The sequence below is a fragment of the Mustela putorius genome, unplaced genomic scaffold, assembly GCF_011764305.1.
Source record: "Mustela putorius furo isolate JIRA1106 unplaced genomic scaffold, ASM1176430v1.1 tig00003845_pilon_pilon_pilon, whole genome shotgun sequence".
Taxonomy (NCBI): Eukaryota; Metazoa; Chordata; class Mammalia; order Carnivora; family Mustelidae; genus Mustela; species Mustela putorius.
This window is the reverse complement of record NW_025421998.1, coordinates 33568720-33590485: the sequence shown is the minus strand read 5'-3', so window position 1 is coordinate 33590485 and position 21766 is coordinate 33568720. Positions and strand designations below refer to the sequence as shown.

At 39.2% G+C, this 21766-nt stretch overlaps 1 protein-coding gene across 1 annotated transcript; it reads right to left on the bottom strand.

The window, feature by feature from the left end:
• Positions 1–514: 514 nt before the first annotated feature.
• Positions 515–20988, bottom strand: STEAP2 (STEAP2 metalloreductase). Its single transcript, XM_004739688.3, has 5 exons — positions 20528–20988; positions 13882–14406; positions 10580–11107; positions 7858–8022; positions 515–5690 (listed from the first exon to the last, which is right to left on the bottom strand). The coding sequence occupies exons 2-5, from the start codon at positions 14371–14373 to the stop codon at positions 5403–5405; spliced, it is 1473 nt and encodes a 490-aa protein (XP_004739745.1). The 5' UTR covers positions 14374–14406; positions 20528–20988; the 3' UTR covers positions 515–5402.
• Positions 20989–21766: the final 778 nt, after the last annotated feature.

Here is a 21766-nt window from a genome sequence, read left to right as displayed (position 1 = left end):
TCACAATCCCAAGATCAAGAGTTGCATGTTCCACGAACTGACCAGCCAGGGGCCCCTGAAATAATTTTTAAAATACCACCTCATTAGGTGGATATTTTCCTAAATGACTACCTTTGTAAAAACAAACAAACAGGGGCGCCTGGGTGGCTCAGAGGGTTAAGCCTCTGCCTTTGGCTCAGGTCACGATCTCAGGCTCTTGGGATCGAGCCCCACATTGGGCTCTCTGCTCAGCAGGGAGCCTGCTTCCTCCTCCTCTCTCTCTGCCTGCCTCTCTGCCTACTTGTGATCTCTATCAAATAATAAATAAAATAAAAAAAAAAAACCAAAAAACCCCAAAAAACAAAACAAATCAAAACAAAAAACCCTCCAACCTCTTATATGTATTGCTTTCTAAATCCTTCTATAGAGAAATAGATGGTCTCCATCAAATACTGGAATTATTACTCAGTAAGAAAGAAAAATCCATTTGTAAATAACATTTCAAAAAAAAAGTTAAAACACACTAAATAATACTTTTTATTTAGATGTTCATAAGGCATATCTATGAGAATGATATAAAAACATGGCATGTAATTTGATAGCAATATTTTGGAGATTACAGAGTTTTAGCAAATACCTATTACACAGTTATAAAGAAGACGATATTTTGCAAGCAGATACAAAATATCTAATGAAAGATCAAGGCAAGAAAATGAGTATAATCAATCAACAATGGAAAGTCAATTCTAACATGAATTGCACATTATCCTTTAAAAACTTTTAAAGGTAAGATTTACTGCAATCTAGTTCATTCAGAGTGTTCAACAGTATCACAACAAAGAACCGAAGGCCAGAATGGATAAGTTTTGACTTCATACAAAGAAACCCAAATATACAGTGGGTCAAATATAGGAAAGGGAGTTGAATAGTGAAGAAGTCAAGATCTTTCTAGTTTCTAACTGGCATTCCTTAGGGTGTGGCCTCGGTCCTCTAGGGCATTTGCCAGGCCTCCTGTTGTAGCCACAGTTCCGGCAGCAAAATGGAGGAATATGACGAAAAGCACTTGCTGCTTTTCTTTGAAGAGACTTCTAGGAAGCCACCCCTACGTCCCCCTCCAACTCACTGGCCAACACTCAGTCCCATTGGGATACCTAACTACCAGGGCAGCAGAGTAATGTGATGGGCAGCAGCTTTTAAAGAAGTAGGGTGGACACTTGGAGACAACGTCCAGTCCTCGTGCAGGCTAGATATCTGCAAAGCCATGAAAGACCTTCAAGGAAAACCTTCAGAGGATACTTCCTTGAAGATGGCAACTTGAAAATCAAACGAAAGCACCTGTTTTGGTGATTTAATTTAGTCTATCCAGCTACCGGGAGAATGTATAGTCTGCCCTAATTTTGGATGACTGCATGAAAGCCAATGGTTTGGAAAGTTTAAAAAAAATCTCAGTATGTATGCGTGTTAGGCTGAACTAAATACCGTTTTGGTATTCTATGGACAGAATCTCTGAATATTAGCACTTTATAATTTTCTTGCATTAAAAAAATTGAAGAACCCATTCATTCCTGTAAAAGCCCCTGTGCAAAGATAAGAACAACTGTGTTACCACTAAAATCAGTACAGGTTCATTTAGAGCAATTACATATACTGAGTATTTACCAGAATTTGTTTTGCTGACTTAATGAACAATTGAGGGTAGAGCATCTCATTTTCATGACAACACATCACAAGTAGAAATCTTAACACTGAACTGAGGCATGTTATACTATGTATAGCAATGCTTTTAAGTCAGAATTCACAAAATAATTTCAACACCAAATTTTAGGCTGTTTGAATACTTACATCAAAACAGAGATTCTATAGACTGACACAGGTTCAATGTTCATAGTATTACTAAAGAAATAGTTATGAGTTACATTTTGGGAATTTTATTTAAAATATATAAGAAAACACATTTCACAAATAAACCTCTATTGGGGGGCAAAACTCTTTGTTCAGAATTTATTATGACATAGTTTAATGGTAAAAGGCAGTTAAAAAGAATTAAAATTTTATCATCTTATTTAAGAGATAAACAATACAAAAATCAGATATGATATATTCTTGAAGCCCTTTTACACAAATAAATTTCATAATTTGTAAGTATGAATATACCTTAAATTATTATTAACAAATTAATTTTGGAAGTAAAATTCCTTAGGTCAAGATTAGGCTAATTTATAAGAAATTAATCAGGTAGTTTGATACTGGAGCTCACTAGTGAATCCTGTATGTAGCACAAAATAATTATCTCCAATAAATGCCTATAAATATAGTTTCTTCATACTTTAAAATATTTTAAAATTTAAATAAAAATCTCTACATGTAGACAATCTGGGCTAAATTTCCATATATGCTTTGAAAAATATATGTCAGCATGAATATAATCTTATTTAAACATGATTTTAAATATTCTTAATAAAGGAGACATATGATATCTGCACACAAAAGCTAAATAGTATGATTCAGCCCATGATGATTTTCCTCTCAGGAAAAAATTACTTAGTTTTTTTGCATAGGATTAAGACTGGGTATATTTTCTACATTCTTATAGTTTTCTCAGGGGCACTTCTCAAAGTACACATTAGGAATCAAACCCTACTATTTTAAAGTCCCCACCACTTTCTCGCAGCTAGCAAGAGCAGAATTCAGTCCTACTTCTGAGGCCAGAATAATGACAAAAAAAAAGTTATTATGAGAAATAATGACTAAGAAAAATAATCTGGTAGAAAATGGTAAAATAAGGCAATTAAAAGTCAAATAAGTGAAAGTCAATATTTCTGTAATTTTAGATAGGCTTTTAAACATTTAGAATGATAATGAATATATTATATTTATTCTAGAACTTCAAAATTATTTCATCTTTGTAGTACTAAAAAGGAGATATTATCATTTGAAACAAAAGTTACATCCTATATACATTTTCATAAATTTTGTTTTTTCACATTTTCAAAGGCCCCATTTATCTGTAGGAGTGATAATGTTATTTGTATTATTGGCTACTTAATATACACATGCAGCAATATAATTCAATAGTCATCTAACTTTTATGAATATTTCATTGTATTTTCACATTAAATGGTGAAAGCCTGGTCTTGAGAGAGTGAAACTTGAGGAACAAATACTGAAAATATGCTGTTAATTTCACTAGTGTGCTACAACAGTTTATGGGTCTTTTCCTTTAAAAGTTCTCACCCAACTGAATTCCTACTATGGACTAGCAAGTAAGCGATTATCAAGAGGGAAAGAACAGAATTAAAGAAAATGGAAAGCTCAGTTAAGAAGTACAAGATACTTAAACTCACCAAGAAGAGACCACCAGAGAATCATGAGAGATTTACCAAATTGTCAAGGTGCAGCAGTAGGGAAAGAGCCAGTGGTGGGAAAGGTAGTGTCTACTAAATAAAACTCCTTCTAGGGGAGCCTGGGTGGCTCAGCTGGTTAAGCGTCTGACCCTTGATCTTGGTTCAGGTCATGATCAGGTTCGTGAGATCAAGCCCAGCACTGGGACTCTGGGCATGTAGGCTGATTCTCTCTCTCCCTTTCCCTGTGGTCTACCCACCCCACAAAACTCCTTCTGTTTTGGCAGCTGCATTCAGTAGTACCTCAGTGGGTAGGTTTAGAAATGTTATAATTTCAGGATATATACTTACATAATGCATATACTTGTATCTGCACCTTTCTAGTTTAATAAGGAAAGAACAAACAGGGGGAAAATGTCGGGCATTCTAATCAAGGTTTGAACAAAATGCAATTTTAATGTGGAATGTCAGCAGTGAAAAATTTTATGAATAATTTGTATAATTGTATGTCTCTAGAGTAGATTTATAATTAACCACTTTTCTTAATATCCTTCATGCTTGCAAACTGCTCCCTAATGAATGGTTGGACAGGCAGGAGGACTTCTCAGGAAGAATAAAAGAGATGACCAACTCTACAAGGATTTTTAAAGATTCTGGAGGACCTCAGACATTCATTAAAACTGCTATGGTCCTATCTCTGCCGGAGTCCCTCACTGCGTAGGGAATAATATGGACTGCCATGGGGCTCCAGAATCACGTCCCAAGCAAGATCCTCTTGCAAGGTAAAGAACTGTAGATTATCCCAAAGCTATCATAAATTTATGACTGTATTATTTTCATAAATTTTTGGTACCCACAACACACTGTAAAGAATGTTAATGCCTTTACTGACAAAAGAGGAAGCATCCAGACTGGCATCATGATGGTAACACATGGGGACAGAGCAGAGACAATCAGCCTGGAAATGGGAGCCTCTGAAATAGGACTGCCTAGACTTGAATGCTGGCTCTGCCTCTTAACTAACTGCATGACGTTGGGCAAATTACTTTTCTATCCTTCAGTTTTCTCATATGAAAAATGAGGATAATTACCTCTGTTACAGGGTTGTTGTAAAAATTAACATGGGATAATACAAATAAAATGCTTAGAACAGTGCCTGGCATGTTAACATCCCTCAGTGAACGTCAGTAAAGTCTTACAGCAGATAGAGTGGGGACTGGCCAGCGTGCAACAACGTAGATCAGCTGACCAACAAGTATTGGTGGGTAGACTTCATTCCTTCCCTCTAACTGAAAACAACTGTAAGATTTCTAGGCTTGGTACCATATTAGAAAAATCACGTTTGGAAGCCAAATACCATGGTCTTCTCCCTAACCAACCTAATAACATGCAAATGAAACCTCTCTGTAACAAGGAATAAAATCTTTCATGAGGAACTATTACCAGTATGCATTTCACGTCTCCATTGCATTTCAAATATAATTTCAGATTCTATTTTTTTAAATTTGTGTTTGTTCACAGGTTACACTGGTTCATACAATTAATTACATTCTTCAAAACTGATCTTATGAGAAAAATATAGGAATGTTACCATTTACCCTTACCAAGATGCTAATGTAATGTGACCCTTCTTAATGTGTGATTATGCATTTCTATTTCTTGAGCAATTAAATTAACAATTAAAACCTTAGGTAAGCTTCAGAAAAAAAAATACCCATTAAGTTATATTAAAACTTAAGATTTCTGCTGGTTTGCAAGTTTTTTCTTTTAACATTATGTTGTATCTATATTATTAATCAGAAATATCTTTGCCTGATTATGGAATACAGTTTGTTGAAATAGGAGTGTTATGGATGTGCAGAACAAAACAGACAAGCTGACAACAAAAATTCATATTGCCAAAAGATAACATCTGTGAAAATTAATTTCAAGAGACTCCTACCACTAATTTGGTTGAGATCTTACTGGACAGATTTCAGCCCACATCAATTTGACAGTGCACTTGCAAATGAAAATAAAGGAATTCATAAAAACAATGGCACGAGTGGAACTCTATAATGTACCAGTGAGCACCATTTATCATCACATTACCGTAACCCTCTCTGGTGAGAGATGAGGAACTGCTCCTCCAATACCTTCTTCTAGAAATTGGCTCTTTTCCCAGCCTTTTTTAATTCTCTTAAGCTTTCGGCTTATACATGGAAGAAGTAAAATGATCTTACCCAGAATTACAATTGAGGGCAAAACAAGAGCAAGAACAAAGTTGGGTGGGGTGTAAAACCGGTAGTATTCTTCTTCAAAAGCTCGTTTCCATCCATAAATTAAAACATGGAAAGTACTAATGAGCAGAGCGACATATCCAAGGGTAGACTTGAGTAGAGAAAGAAGAAAAGGAAACAGAGAATAAGGAACAAATTATTCAAACTCATAAATTAACCTACCCAGCACCACCATATTTATAGTGTGCTAAAACTATATCTTAAATTAGTGAACTACTCTTTGTTCTCTACAGAATTAAATAATTATAATATTTCCACAGATTTCACATATATTTATTCATGTGTTTGCACATCTTGGTTTATACAAATAAAGCCATATTGCATATAGTCTAATACCCTATTTTATTATATCAAGAATCTTTTCCTCATCATTAAATACAAAAACATGACTCAAATGCTATATAATAACTTACTGAAAGGATGTGTTATAGTTCACTTAGTCAATCCTTTTTGTTGATCATTTACTCTGTTTCCAACTTTCCTCTACCATAAGCCCTTTTCTATATTTTGGTTTATTTCTTTAAAACTTCTTTCTTCTTTTTTTTTTTTTTAAGATTTTATTTATTTATTTGACAGATAGAGATCACAAGTAGGCAGAGAGGCAGGCAGAGAGAGAGAGAGAGAGGAAGAAGCAGGCTCCCTGCTGAGCAGAGAGCCCAACATGGAGCTCATTCCCAGGACCCCGGGATCACGACCTGAGCTGAAGGCAGAGGCCTTAACCAACTGAACCACCTAGGCGCCCCAGAACTTATTTCTAAAAGGGGGATTACTGGGCTTTCCTTATGGGTACTGATGAAAACTGCAAAACTTCTTTACAAAGGTTATCCACATTTCCACCAGTTGTGGATATTTAAAAATATGTGTATGTGTGTGTATATTATATATACATACAAATATACATACATAATAAAAATTAAGTGCTAGAGAGCATTCTCCTCCCCCACATCCTTCCCCACATATATATATTAGCTGAGGGTAAACATGAAAAATCTTATACTGTTAGTATGTAATAGGAATAGCATTTCAAACATGTGGCTTTATTGACCACATTAAATGAAATTATTAAGAGTACTTTTGTTAAGCGGGTCATAGGTGAAAATCTAAAAGGTCAGCATTAAGGGCTCCCTAAATTATTACGCTTGATTGCTTACTTTGAGAAATAGTCTCTGTAATATCACATCGGTCTAATGATGTAATGTCTAACTTCACTGGGCAAGGATCGACCCTCCAGCAAACAGTTGTTCTGTTTTGCAGCCACTCATCTCAGTTTAATGATCACTTGCCCCCATCTAACACCTTTTCTCAGAGGGCCTTCTGTCTCTTTTCAAGTGTTAAACTGACAGTAGGAAAAGTGTTTTAAGGAAAAATGAATTTAGGCAGGGAGATGCCCTTAACTTGAACAAGCTCTTTAGATGACTTGAAAGAAAAAAAAAAAAGCTCAAGTAAATAGGCACACACAAAACAAAACAGAATTGAATGTACTGTGAAATGCCAGTTCACCCACATATTTTGCTACAGATCATTTGGATACAACCAATACTGACTTTTTGATAATATAGGTGGGGTCTGGGGTTGAGTTACACATTTTACAAATATGTCTATTTATTAAATAAATCTTACTGAAGGAGGTGAATATTTATTAAAGAAAAAACAAAAAAAACCAGTGCTGTTTTGAAAGACCTTTGTATATATACAACTAATACTCAAAATACATATATGAACAAGAATCATAAGGCTGGTTGCTTGTCATAATCCATTAGCCCAGTCACCTAATTTGCCACTGTTTGTGTCTGTGTGTTTACACACACATTTCTTTTACAATATTCAGACTGACCTCTCCCCACTTGAATTCAAATTAATGAGATTTTTCTAGACGGATCAAAGTGACTCAAAATATAAAGTAACTCTTTACTCATTGGTCGAGTAACAAATTGACTTTTGGCACTGAACTTGATCTAAGCTTACCTATCCCCACCTTCATTTTTTTCGAAAAAAAATTTTTTATTTAAAAAAAAAATGAACTTTAGTCATAACATAGTAGGCAGTGCTATCAAAGTCTTCTAATAGAACCCTGTACTGGCTTTTGCTTACTAAACCAGAACGGTCCTAGGCTGGCTTCTAGCAATTTTTACTCCCTGAGCTAGATGCATAAATGTAGCCCCAAAGGCACTCTTTTATAAGAAGCATATTTAAAATTAAACTGTACCTAACACTTAAATTCTATGCCGCCCAACCTCTCACCAAAAAACCCCACGTACCTGAATAAAACTGAATTCCCTCCAGTTTAAAGCATTGCTCACTGACGGGATAGAGGTGACTGCCAGGAGGGACAGTAAGCCAAGGCTCATTATGCCAAAGGAGATATACATTTCAATTCTCCAGACTTCTTCCTCGTTCCAAGAGTTTTCAATATTTGCATGAACCTAAGGAGAGCAAATGTGAATTTCCTTTATTTGGCAGAATAGTCACAGATTCAGTACAGTTTCACTCTTGGCATAATAAGAATACCTCATATATGGACATATTTAAGCTGTATTTTTTCAATTTAACAGCCTGGAATGGAGAACCTATTACCGGATGGTATTGTGCCGGGTGTGGGGAAAAGAGAAGGGAGAGTTAAATAGAAGGAGGTCTAAGAGTCCCTCTTTCCTTACATACTTGCGAGGGGGTGGGAAAATCTGCCACCTACGCTGTCCTACATCACAGTTACAGGGAGTCTGGAGTCCCAAGGCCAGGAATGCCAAGTGGTTGGTTCCAAGGTGACAAAAAGAAATAAGTACTGGCAGTTAGACTTAGTTTTGAGGTACTTTTCTAAGTTGGTTTAAACTCAGTTGAATATTTTGGGTACATCCTGGCTTTAGATCAACTTAGAATCCGGAAGAGAATTTCTAAATTACGTCTTTATCTTCCTCTCTCACTTGAACAATATTTGTATTTACTTTACCTCTTTTTTTCCTCCTTTCTTTTCCTCAGGAAGCTGAGATTTCCCTATGGATAAAGTCATACTGAATGCAAATATTTTTTCTCTTGAATTGGCTCATTGATAAATTTTTCCAACTGTCCAATTGCCTCATTCCTCTATAGTACTTTTCCAAATGTCTTTTCCTTACACAGATAATACATATATAATCAAGTCAGACTTGATAACTCCGAATGTGTGGCATTCTGTATAGAGACTGCTTTCAGAATTGTCTATTTACATGTGATGGTATAATTAGAGTATAAATCAAAGGTTGGACTCCCTGGGCTAAAGCTTTATTTATTTTTTAAAAATACTTTATTTATTTATCCTTGAGAGACAGAGAGAGAGAGGGAGGCAGAGGCAGAGGGAGAAGCAGGCTCCCCATGGAGCAGGGAACCTGATGTGGGACTTGATCCCAGAACCCTGGGATCATGACCTGAGCTGAAGGCAGACTTAGCCACCCAAGTGTTCCTAAAGCTTTAAATATCTATTCATGCATAACAGATTCTAACTTTACACAGTTTCACTCTCTCCAGTTGTAATTAACCAAACAAATGAAATTAAAAAAAAAAAAAAAAAAAAGCTAGTTCTGAGCATTAGGCCTCCAGAACAATCATACCAACATCCTGAAAAAAGCCATAGAGCTCCTCTGTGAAAAAAGGCTCTTATTATCTTGTTTTATGTCTATACCACAATACAGAACAGCAACATACCTCAGTAGACCCAGAGCTTCCAACTTGCACCTATCTGGCCTCCCAATTCATTCATTCATCCCACAAATACACTTTGTGCGTGCCTTACTGTGTGCCAGGCATAGTTCTAGGCATTAGGTATCTATCAGTGAACAAAGCAGACAAAGGCTCCTCCTCTCATGAACTTACATTCTGCTGAGAGGACGCAGACAGTAAAGACAATAAACAAGGGGAACATGTGTATTAGGAGGTGGTAAATGCTATTGAAAAAAGTGAGAGTAGAGCAGAGTAGGAGGGTCTGGGGGGGCGGGGGAGGGTGGGGTTGAGGCAGAGGCAGGTGGCAGAATTTAAAATGGTGTCCTGGCTCCGCCTCTGTGAAGAGGTGAGATCTACACGGACAACTTCAGGACCAGTGAGGGAGCTGATGAGGCAGATATCAAAGCCTAAGGATTCAGAGAAGGTTCAGAGAAGAGGTGTTTTTAAAGACACAATAGCTTAAAGGTTATCAATGTACTAATTTTTTTTTCCACATTATTTTAGGTTGAAACTGTTGAAACAGCCATAAGTACCTATATACTTGGATCAGGGTGTCTTGGTTCCTTATGAAAAGTAAAGCTCCCATTTGTTTGCGTGCAGTGTCCTCGGCTGTCCCTGGTAAATGCTATGTCAAGTAGCATCAGTGAAACCCCTTATATTACATTTGCTGAATGTGCATTACTGAGGAAAATTACCCTCCACTCCACCACCAAACACCTTGCATGAAGCTTTCTGGGAGATTTTCTTACAGATCTAAGTGTTATAAAGGTTCACATGAGGACCTGAAGCTTCACTGGAGTATTTTCCTTCCTCTTTTTGATAACAAAAGCCTTGTAAATGTACATCTCCTCATCCTGGCTTCCTATCCTGTTTTGTATTTTCAGTGGTTCTAATTTTGTCGCATATGTTTACTGAGAGCTGCCTTATCATTTCACAGAACATGGCCAAATTAAACATTGAAATACCTTTTTAATGCTAAAAGCAATCATTGCAGTCATAACATTAAAAAGAGAGAGAGAGACTGAAAAAACTTACTAACCCTTTATTTCTGTTCTTCTTCTTTAAAGGAAGATGTATAATAGCAGCTTTTATCCTAAATGATTTTGAATCGGCCACACAATTCTTAGACAAAAACACTGTATAAAGAACAATTCTTCCCTCTCCCTAAATATGCCAAAATTTTGATTACAAGTTCTGTAAAATTTGACAGTATTTTAAATCTCGCATTTTACAGATTATACTGGTAAGGAGGTTTACTAGTATCCGATGAATAACAAGCACGTTCCATACCTGCTGATAAGCCATGTTGAGAAACAAGTATCTCTCTGACCTTCTCATTGGTAAGCAGAGGCTGTAGGCAACGTGGACTGAAGCGAAGAAAAAGCTTAGTAACCCAAGCTGTTTTCTGCACTGTAGCCAGGTCTCCAACCAAGGTGGAAATTTCCTATACTTGGTGCCGTAATAAAGCTGATAAGCAGCTGCCAGGAGACCTGCCAGGTATACCAGGGACAGCAAAGTGATGGCAACTATGGGCAAGGTCTTATTCACAATCTCGATAGGAATCTTATAAAAATCACTCTGCTGGTTTCTAGCGTATGGATGAATCACATCTCTGACAAAGGAATAAAGAAAGAAAAACGTGGCTAGGCTTATGGCAACCACCACTGGCCCTCTCCAGAGAGTAAAGAGTCGCAGGGGTAAATTTTCAATCTCCCTAGCTGATGATAATGATCCCAAGTCAACAGGAATGAAATTCAGCTGACGGGCAAGTTCAATAACCTGTTGTCGAGCTTGAATGTTGTTGCTGCATATATAGACCTGTGGCAAAAACAAAAGACTCATCGTTACTGTTGTTTATAAAAATGGTGACGTTTACAAACTTCACTTCCCCTATGGAGCATGTGATGACCTTGAGTGATACAAAAAGTTAAGGAGATAAAGCATTTATTAACATGTTAATCTTTTTATTAATAGGTTAAAGCAGTGTCATAGAAATGACGAAGACCTTGCAACCTATGATGACATGAAAATAAAATGCAGAAAAATCCTGCTGGAACCTGGGATCAGGACGTCCTCAGGGGAAGGAAGGAGGAGTAAAGAAAGGTTTCTAGAATGTGTGGTTCAGCAGCAGTGGCAAGGTAAGGTCCAGATGGAGTTTGGGCTGCTGGCCATCCACTGCCCGCCCCAGCTCTCACTCCCACAGGGATCAGAGTGCACTTGGCTCCCTGGGGTTCTGAGGACAATATCTAGTTCGAGGATCGCAGTGTTTGTCTCATAGAGGCATTACAAGCACTGTCCTTTATAGACATTCTGCAAGAGAGTAGATGGGCATAGACTCTGGATGGTTAAATCTACAAATAAAAATCTCTAACTTATGTCACGATGTTGTACTATTTATAAGATTTATCTTTGGCTTAAAAACCGATCCACCAAGGGTCTCTGAGAAACCATGAGTAATTTCAAGTTATTATTATATCACTTCATGAATCAGAATATGAAATTCTTTCATCTGTAAATAAGGATACTATACCTGTGTGGAGGAAAAATGGTATTATAAAGCTTGGTTAATTTAAATGTTAAAGCAACCGCCATTATCTAAGACGAAGGTATTACTTCTGTATAATGAAGTGATGGGTGAGGGTGACTTTCAAACTACCCAGACCTCTTTGATATATTATTGTAGCTGGGAATTCAACAAATAACCTGTTAAACAGAAATTCACTGCTGAAGTGAGCCACTATTACTCTCACTCAGGCCTAGAAAAATATTGCCGTTAAGTCTCTGGGTAATGTTTGGGGAAAACAAATTCCTAAATATACCCCTGAAGATGTTTATATAAGGACTCTGGAATAGACCACACTGAAATATTTGCATGCTAAAACCTGCATTATGCTGACAATATAGAGCTATTTGGGTTATTAATCTTACCTAACGTTAGCCAGATGAATAACAAAGTCTATATTGTGACACAAATGTTCGTGAACTTCTAAAATGGAGTGGGAAGAATACCTATGTTCTAAAGAAATAAAGAAAAGCATTCTAAACTAATTTATTACAGCTGTGACAATGCTGAGCTTTTCTTAAATTTCTTATTAAAAAACACTGTAATAAAATTTAACTATAAATATAGCCTATAAACTATAAGATTTATTTAAATTTAAATACATTTAATTTATAAACCTAAAAGTATAAATCAAACATTAGTCACAAAGGCAGAAGGACTATGGAATACAAATGAAACTATTTCTGTAGCTCATTTTGAATTCAATTCCCTATTTTTTGTAGTTGTTAAAGAATTAAAATTACCACAATTATGGGCAAAGGATTACATTTAGGTTTCTCCCTAGTTTGTTTGGTGTGTATCCATTCCTAAACTTTGATGGATATCCAAAAGGAAAAAGGATTTAGAAATAGCCTCTGGAAAAGCTGGGAAGTATATAATCATTTACCGGTCTTCCAAATTAAAGACTTGAAAGTGAATGGTTATCATGACCTGATACTGGAGTTCATTTTCTAAGGCATTGAATCTAAGGCATGAACTGTCTTTATGAACAAAAATAATGAAAGTATTTTATCATCATGCTTACCTATAATGCATAACTACACCTTTAAAAGATTTCTAACGTGCACTATTTTGTGTGTTTACTTTTAAAAGCTCTCGTTCCATAAAGGCATTGATGGAGCTCCCCATCTGCTTTATTTTCAAGTTGAACTACATAGAACCCATACACTAAAAAAGAAACTAAGAAATCCAATCTGCCTCCCCACACAGATTAAAATCTACACTTTAAATAAAACGAACCGCACTATTTTAAATTCCACGAGTAATCTTCATAAAATAAAAAGGCACTTCTACAGCCTTCTTCTTGGGGATCATACTAAGTAGTGTTTCAGACACAGATGGAACACTGTTACCAAATAGCTGCCAGGAAGAAGGAGGAGGGAGGAGGTGAGTTGGGGAGATAGAGAGAGATAGAAAAAAGATGTGCTTGTTATTATTTCTATTTTTGAGGAAGCCAGGGGAGATTCAACACAGTGCCTCCCATTATTCGTCAGCCAACTTTGCCCTTTCCTGAATTAGCTGGTTATGACAGGAAAGTCCAAGTAATTTTCTCAGCCTTCCACATTATTTTATCGGGGTAGAAAGGTACCTTTACAAGGTCAGGACATGAATTTTCAGGTGCTCAAACATGGTTTTCAAAAGGATAATCAGTGGAGAGTGAGAATTTCGCTTTTAAATGTATGACATTTGTGTTACTACTTAAATACAAAATACCAGATAAATACCAATAAAACTGGGGATTGAGAAGTACAAACTTCCAGTTATGAAAAAGTCAGTCATGGAAATGAAAAGTACGGCATTGGGAATGTAGGCAATAATACTGTGATCTTGTGTGGTGACAGATGGTGACTGCCCTTCTCATGGTGAGTCCCGAGTGGTGTACAGAATTGTCGAACCATCTTACTTAGGTATGTTTGATCTTACATAGGTATGTTTCAGGTGAAACTAATAGAACACTGTATGTCAACTCTACTTCAGTTATTTTAAAAAAAGAAATTAAAATTTAAAAAATTAAAAATAAAATACATACCTGCCGGCTGGCATCCTTGGGTCCTAACTGAAGTGCCCAAGCCGAGACAACATTAAAGCCTTTGACAATCAGGGAATCCGGGAATAATGAAGCCAAATATTCAGCATTGGATTCTGGGTATTGGTTTATCCTCATGTTATTGCTCACATCAATCAGGATTTTGCCCACAAGCAGATGTCTGAGGTCCCAAAGGGAGGTGTAATGTTCTCTATGTATAGCCACAAATATTATATTTGTTTTTGTGAGAGCATCTTCGTGATGAGTGACATCTACCACATGAGGGAAAAATTCGGAAGCAAACTTGGGATTTCTGCTTCCTATAACTACATGATAGCCACACCTAATAAGTCGAATCGTCAGCGATTTGGCAAAATCCCCACTTCCAATTACACCCACAGTGACCTTCCTTGCATCTTTGATACCATTTATGCCATTCGGCAAAAAAGTTTCGCTAAGGTTCTTAGGGCTTCCCATCATAGAGATCGATTCCATGATACAAGCACTTCCAAGATCTCCAGAGATATCCTAGGAGAGAGAAAATAAAATCCTCATCAATTACCAATGACCAATCATTCATCCTCTTCCAGACATCATAATAATACCCCTCATTTCTGGAGGTAAAATATTTTGGCAAGCTCTAAAAACTAGAGCCCAGTGAGACACAATTTGTAAGCTGAAAGAGACTGTCAGAGTAGAAAAATGAACTGTCACAAAGTTGATGTGCTAAAGTGGGGCTTCTAAAATTTTAATATACACATGAATCACCCGAGAATCTTGTTAAAATGCAGATCCTGATTCAGTAGTTCTGGAGTGAGGTCCATGATTCTCCCTTTCTAACAAGGTGATGCCAGTGCTGCTGGTCTCCTGACCTCTCTTTGAGCAGCAGAGCACAGAAGGCAAGAAACTAAAGTTTTCACCTAGAATTTTAAAAAAATTTTCTAAAAACAAAGTTCTACCAAGTCAAGTGGGTCAGAAGTGGCCAGTCAGAAATGCCACTAGAGGTGGAGGGGACAGTGCTAGCGTGTGAGGGTATGTATAACAATAGAAGACACAGAGGCCACCAAAAAACTCCATTTAAAACTGGCTTGATTCATTCAGGGTGGATTCTATAAATTGTCCTAAATACCTCAATAGCTAAGGAGTGACTTTATTATTAAATGAGAATAAGATAAATTGGTTAATAAAAAATGAACCCCCTGGCATTTAAGTAATATTTTAAGAAAAACAGGCTTCAAAATATAACAAGGATTAATTAAATACCACTGACTTCTATCATTCACTCTATATTCTATATTTATTGGGAAAGACAGTTTTCCAGTGAAAAGGGTTAGCAATGTTTTTATGGTCTTACATTACACAATACTTATGAAGGCTTTTCCTTCCCCCCTTTATTTATGGGCTTCATAGAATACGATGCACTTCTGTTCCCTGAAAAAAACTGTCAAATTCTCTTTTACTTAAGTGACTAACATCTGAAATGTTGATGTTTGTAATAACTTGCTCAAGAAGACCACATCAGATGGCCATGAATCAGTGTCGTTGTTGGATCTGAACAAAAAATACTCTTCCGTTCCATTCCCGTTGCACAATTTCTTTTATGCTTGCAGCAGATGTGGCTCACCACAGAGGACTTAATGGATTTTACAGGAACAGGTAGAATGCTTCAAAAAACCCGTTTTGGGGATTTTTCCCAAGAGAAATTTAAAATTTCGACTAGAGACAGAAAAACTCAACTTTTACCGTACAAATGGATCACAATGGCTCCAAAAAAACCTGTTAAACCCATCTTCAGGAAAATAATATTACCTAATACTCATATAGCACATTCTGTGTGCCAGCTGTTTGTGCTTTTTTGATAACCAACTAAATCCCACAACCACTCTATGAGATAGATGCTAATATTGTCATGCCCATTTAGAAGATGAGAAAACTGAGACACGCAAGAAATGACTAATTAATTTGTTCAAGGGGATGAGTGTGAAAGTCAGGGAGCCGGGATTAGAACCCAGGCAGTCCAGCTAAGGCACGTGTCACTTTGGTGCAGGTAAAGAATTTAAGAAAGGGGTTTTTCTTTGGGGAGATGTGGGAGGGGTGGGCTGGAACAGTGATGGTTGTGCTCGGGTAAATATATTCTCCGTCTCTGGCCGTGGTTCACTCCTCAGCATTACCTAGTGATCTTAGGGAAGGAGGAACTCAGATCCTAGGAAAGGAGAAAACACACTATTTTTTAATCTATTACACGTTTCATTTCACACTTTTCAAGACAGAAGGGGTGGTAATTATCTGCTTCCCATGCACTCAGAAAGCCAGGCAGAGGTCAGAGGCACCAGAGTAACAGAAACCATCAACATCCTCCTAGAGGTATCATGGGCTCTCTTGGGAATCAAGAGGAGTTAAAGGAACCAGAAGTCATTAAATCAATGCTCATTTTATTCAACGATCCAAGGTGAACTGGCCAACTTACCCCTCATTGTAGATGTTGCCTAAGGGGTGAGAGAGTTACCAGACTCACACACAGGAACCCAAGTGTCCCACCTATACCCCAGCTGGAACTCTGAGTAGAGATTGTGGCATCTCCCCAAAAGAAGAATTGCCCCATTGGCTTTCAAACACACAGCAAGAAGAGCACGAGGTTTGCTCACTCTGCCTGGTGCTCTGGGCGTCACAGCAGGTCCTACCCCTTGAGCAAGTGGAGAGGCAGAATTGTAGTCTCAGAGCTGCTTCCTCCCAAAGGGGAGAACGGCTTTCTAGAGCAGTGGTTCTCAACTCCAGCTGCAAACTGATGTGACTGAGGAGCTTTAAAACACAGTGATACCTAGTCACCTCCACCTGGATTTTTGTTTAAGTGGTCTGGAGTCCAGCTTGGGCATCAGGATTTTTTTTTTTTTTTTTTTTTTTTTTTAAGATAATCGGGTGTTTTAACGTTTGAAAACAACTCTACTAAAAGATTCAGGATTCAAGCCAATACTTAGTTTGGTATTTGGAAATAACAAATGCAGCTCTTTGATCCTCAGTTATGCTCATTTTTGCACTGTTGCTTGTAATAATGAAAAATAACACTAGTCAGAGAGTAACAGTTGCCACGAATGCAGGAAGCTGAGGATAAGGCCTGCCACCCCTCCTCTTCTCCTCCTCTGGCAGAAGCAGCATCAGAAGGACCACTCACTGTTTTGCAATTTCCCTTTCTCCACTTTCGGGAAAGGTCAGTACCATTCCTTAAAATGTGTCATCCCACTGCACAGGATACTTTGTTCCTGTTGTTTCATAACATGCAAAATGGTCATAACATCCCAGAATGGTCCAGAGATGATATCTTATCTTTCTGTCTGACAAGGGGCTCCAGCTGTCCAGGCATCAGAGGCCCTGCTGATTGGAGGGAATGGGTTTCCAAGTGGACTGACTTGCTTTAGAATGCTGCCTACCAAACTCCCATGTGAATTTGATCACCTGAGATCTTGTTAAAATGCACATTCTGATTCTCTATGTTTGGCATAAGGCTTCAGATGCTGTGTTCCTCCCAAGCTCGCAGATGCCCCTGGTCCTACTGGTTCATGGGCCACCCTCTGACTAGCAAGGCCCTAGAGTCTCTCTACCTTTTCATTGGATGCTATTCCCAGGTAATACAGACTAAAGAATTGAGAGGACTATGGGATTTATGGAAAGTTCTGTTTTTGAAGTATTGAGGAAAAAGGACAGGCTTTGGCTTCGGGAATCTCCTTGTTTTCTGTTTCCTTTGTTACATGGAAAACAAAGAGGTTTTACTTGACTCCAGCAGTCCAATACTAAAACACCTTTGTTTCCAAGTTTTAAAGCTATATAATAATAATAATGTCACGACTTTATATTTAACACTGTGACACTTCAACTTTATGAGCTTGATTTAAAAGTGTGATTTCAGTGGCACATGGGTTCCTTGAAATTTTAAGATCCCAGTTTTCTTGAATGGCCATTTGACCTGCTGTTTGCATTTAATCAAGTATACCATCAGGGTCAAAGGCTTATACTCAGCTACATGGCCTCCTAAGATTTTGTTTAGATGGGTTTCGTTGACATTCCTCTGGCTGAATGGCAGCTGTTATGCTATATAACTAGAGCCTAATTTGTTTCATATACAAACATCCAGGGCATTAATTTTTAGATGATAATAACTCTGAAAGGGACTGTCCTCAGAGATCTAGATGACATCTACAACCTGATCATTTAGAGAGGTCAAGAAACTGTAATCCCCCAGGGCCACGAGATGGGGTAAGTATATTTTTGACTTTGCAAGGCCACATCCGAACCTTTCTTCTCCTCTCCTACAGACACTCAGCTCCTTTGAGGTTTGGGGAAGCCTCATAAAACCTCCCTCTAAGCACTGCTATCATCTACTGACTTCTAGCTTACTCTTGATCACTAGTGACTTTGACATACATAGTTTTACACACATAGTGTTCCTCTCTGTGCCAGCCAAGAGTTATCCTTCTCCAGGATGTCTTCATTCAAATGGATAAGGCATTCAACCTCATGGCCTCTTGTTTCCAACAGTATTCATCAAAAACAATTCATCTCTGCTCACCCCACTCATTCACTTTCTGACATCTCCAAACACTATCTCGGAGCCTTCCAATAATCTTAGTCAAAAAGTTAGTGATGATTCAAGTTAGCAGAACAGACCTGATGCTTTGACCCACTATTTTCTCACTCTCCATCAACCTCCTCCTGATTTCTCTTTACCCACCCTAGACTCCATAGCATATGGTTATGGTCACTTGCTTAAAAAGATCAACTCTAGTTCAGGACTAAATGCTTGTGTTCCCCCACAACCTGCCACCTCAAATTCTACTAAAATCCTAACTTCCAATGGGAAAGTATTAGAAGGTGTAGACTTTGGAAGGCGATCAGATCATGAGATTAGGACCCTCTCAAATGGAATTAGTGTGCTTATAAAATAGACCTTAGAGAGCTCTTTCTATCTTTCTGCCACGTGAGAAGAGCAAGATGACAGTCTATGAACCAGGAAGTGGGTCCCCAGCAGACACTGAATCTGCCCTCTTAATAAGAATAAATATTCCTTGTTGTTGAATGTATCAAAAGATGTGAGGTCCAAAAGAGATGTACTAGGTTTATAGGTAAGATCCCTCTCTTTGCTGATCAAGACAGGGCAGTAAGTGTGTAAGTAATAGGTCAATGTCATGGTTACCGATGGAACACAGAATGAACGCCTCTCCTGATGTTCTAAGTCCTTTTTTGAAACTGCAGTCCTAATCTTTCCAACTTCTGAGGTACCTTCCTTCTCACCTTCCTTACTCATTTATGATCCTTTCTTTAAAAATGTATTTTGCTTCATCTGTGCTACGTTTTCAGTATTAAAATATAATTATGCTCGTTCACTACAAGTACATTTCCCATCTCACCAGTAAAACAAAAAGTGACTCAAATACAGCTTTTCATTTATTTTTTGCACAGCTAGCTCAATTTATCATTGTTTATATTGTTTCAACCTTCTCCCACCCCCCCAAAAAGACTGACTAGCTAAGTGAAAGAAATGGCAAATCATTTCTAAAGAGACTGCAAGATGTCTGGGATGGATATTGTTCTTCTGTAAATAGCCTTTAAGCTTGGAAACAACAGACAGGAGAGATGCAAAGTAAAAACAAAAAACAAACAAACAAACAAACAAACAAAAAACCAGACTCACTAAAAGAAAAAAAAAATAAACAGAGGAGATCAACACAACCAAGAAATAATAAGGGTTAAAAGGCTGTATGGGGGTAGGGCCGGGTAAGGCGGCTGGGAGGAGGTGGTTTGGAGAGAATTTTAAGGGTTCCCAGTAGTGGGGCTCTTACTAGCACTCAGTCTTAATCTTGAGAGTGGGGGAAGGGGCCGGAGTTCAAATCCTACTTCTCCCAGTTTCATCCATTACAGTGATGAGTGATAATTAACTATGGCTCAGAATAAGTTATTCCATCTAAGAAATGAACTGCCTGAGGAGTAAAAACTGACACCAATCCTTCTCTGAGGAAGGGGTGGGTAAGATAATAAACGGAAATCTCTGGACAAAATTTTCTTTATCGCTCTGCTCTATTTTAAGAGCAAGATTTTTAGGGCATAATTTTCAACAAGTTTTGGCTGAGGCTGAACACAGGGCTTAAAGATAATTTAGGACACTTCAAAGAAGAGGTCAATTACCTCCGAACACATAATGGCCTAAACACACCTGGGTCGCATAATTGGCTAATAAACAAAATGACTATTGGAAATACTTTTTCGCAAAGCCGCGCTGCATGATATTCTGGGAGATGAGCTGTGTGAACCCAAAGTGGTAGCTGGACTATCAGGAAGGCGAAGGTAACCTGCCCGTCCTTTTCCTGTGGGCACATCCGACCTGGGACGTTGTCTCTCCTGGCCTCCTTTTTCCTGGGCCCAATCTCAGGACTTTCTGGGGAGCTTGTGGAAGACCAAGAGGAGTAGAAGGAACAATCGATGAAACAGACACCCTTCCCCACCCTTCCCACTCCCCACCTCCAGTGCCCGGAGATCAGTACCGAACCCGCAGAGGGCGCGGAATCCGGGAAGGACCGATGCAGCGTGTGGCGACCACTGCACCTTGACCCTCAACTCCGCCGCCGCCACCTGGTCTCGCGCTCCTACCCGACCCGCTCACCTCTGCGCCCCCCACGCCGGGCTGGGGTGAGCCTGGCGGGTCTCCGGGCGCGGCGCCGACTCCCCCAGGGGCCCGCCCGGGCACCAGGGCCTAGGGACCGCGCCTCCGACCGGCGGCTGCAGGGGTGGCTGCCGCGGCGGTCGCGCTCCGGTTGCTTCCCCGCCTCCCCTAGCTGGATCCCGTATTGCTGGAGAGGAGGAGCAGGAGGAGGACGAGGGAGGCGCGCTGGAGGCCCTCCTCGCAGTGACGCGCCGCTAGGGGCTGTGTGCAGGGAGGGTGCCGAGCTCGAAGGCAGACGGCGAACGCCGACTGGAGGGCCGGGCTGGCGGAGGTGGGGAGCGGTGCGGCGCCGGGAATTCGGAGACGTCCGGGAGGACGTGGAGAGAGCCGGGGAGGACTGCGATCGCCGACCCTGGCAATCGGTGCAGCCGGCAGCTTGGCTGCTTCGCTCCAGCTTTGAGTCTCCCCTAGACTGGGAGCTGCGGAGTATCCGCCTCTTGCTTGTGCCCCCCCCCCCCGCCCCAATCAGTCGACCCTCAGCCTCCGCAAGGCTCCCCCATGATTCCTTTTGAAGCAGCTCTGGAAAAATCAAGCCCACTTCTCTACTCCACTGCTTTTGTACTGCGTAGTTGCCTTTCCACTCTACACTTTGCTTTTTATTACGCCGTACACTAACCCCACCTTCCCTCTTCGATACTCTCAGGTCCTGACAAGTCTCCAAGAAACTGCGCTTTTTTCCCTCTACGTGTTCTTTCCCTCACCTCTACCCACCCCAAACCATCTTTTGTCTGCATTGTGTCCTTGTAATAAAATGTTCAGAAATGCCCTTTCATGAACCATATTGTAAAACTCCCTCAGACAGAAGGATCCTCACAGCCTGCGGACTGCAGATGAGTCTGTTGACTTTGACCTTCACTGTAGCGGGTGCCAAGCTAGCTCTGGAGTTGGGGAATGGAGGGTCATACCGGTAGTCAGGAGAACTGTGTTCCTGGGGAAAGCCACTTCACTCTCAGGGCCGAAATGGCCTTGAATGCCCAGGGGATCTCTGAGCTGTAAGGGCTCTCTGGTTTTGGGATTCTGCAAATTTTCTCCCTGCAGATTACCAAAGTAGTCATGATTTTATCTTTTGCAAGAGATCTTTAGCCCTAAAATGAAAACCAATTTAAGAAAATTCTCAAATTTGGGGAACATTTTTTATGTTAGTAAATTCTCGTTTCAGCAAATTAAGTTTAAAAAATT

Coding starts and splice junctions, on each gene's coding strand:
- STEAP2 (XM_004739688.3), bottom strand. CDS start 14,373: ATGGAATCGATCTCTATGATGGGAAGCCCTAAGAACCTTAGCGAAACT. Junction 11,108..13,881: donor CCAAGGATGCCAGCCGGCAG/GTATGTATTTTA, acceptor TTTTTGCCACAG/GTCTATATATGCAGCAACAA. Junction 5,691..7,857: donor GGGAATTCAGTTTTATTCAG/GTACGTGGGGTT, acceptor TCTCTACTCAAG/TCTACCCTTGGATATGTCGC.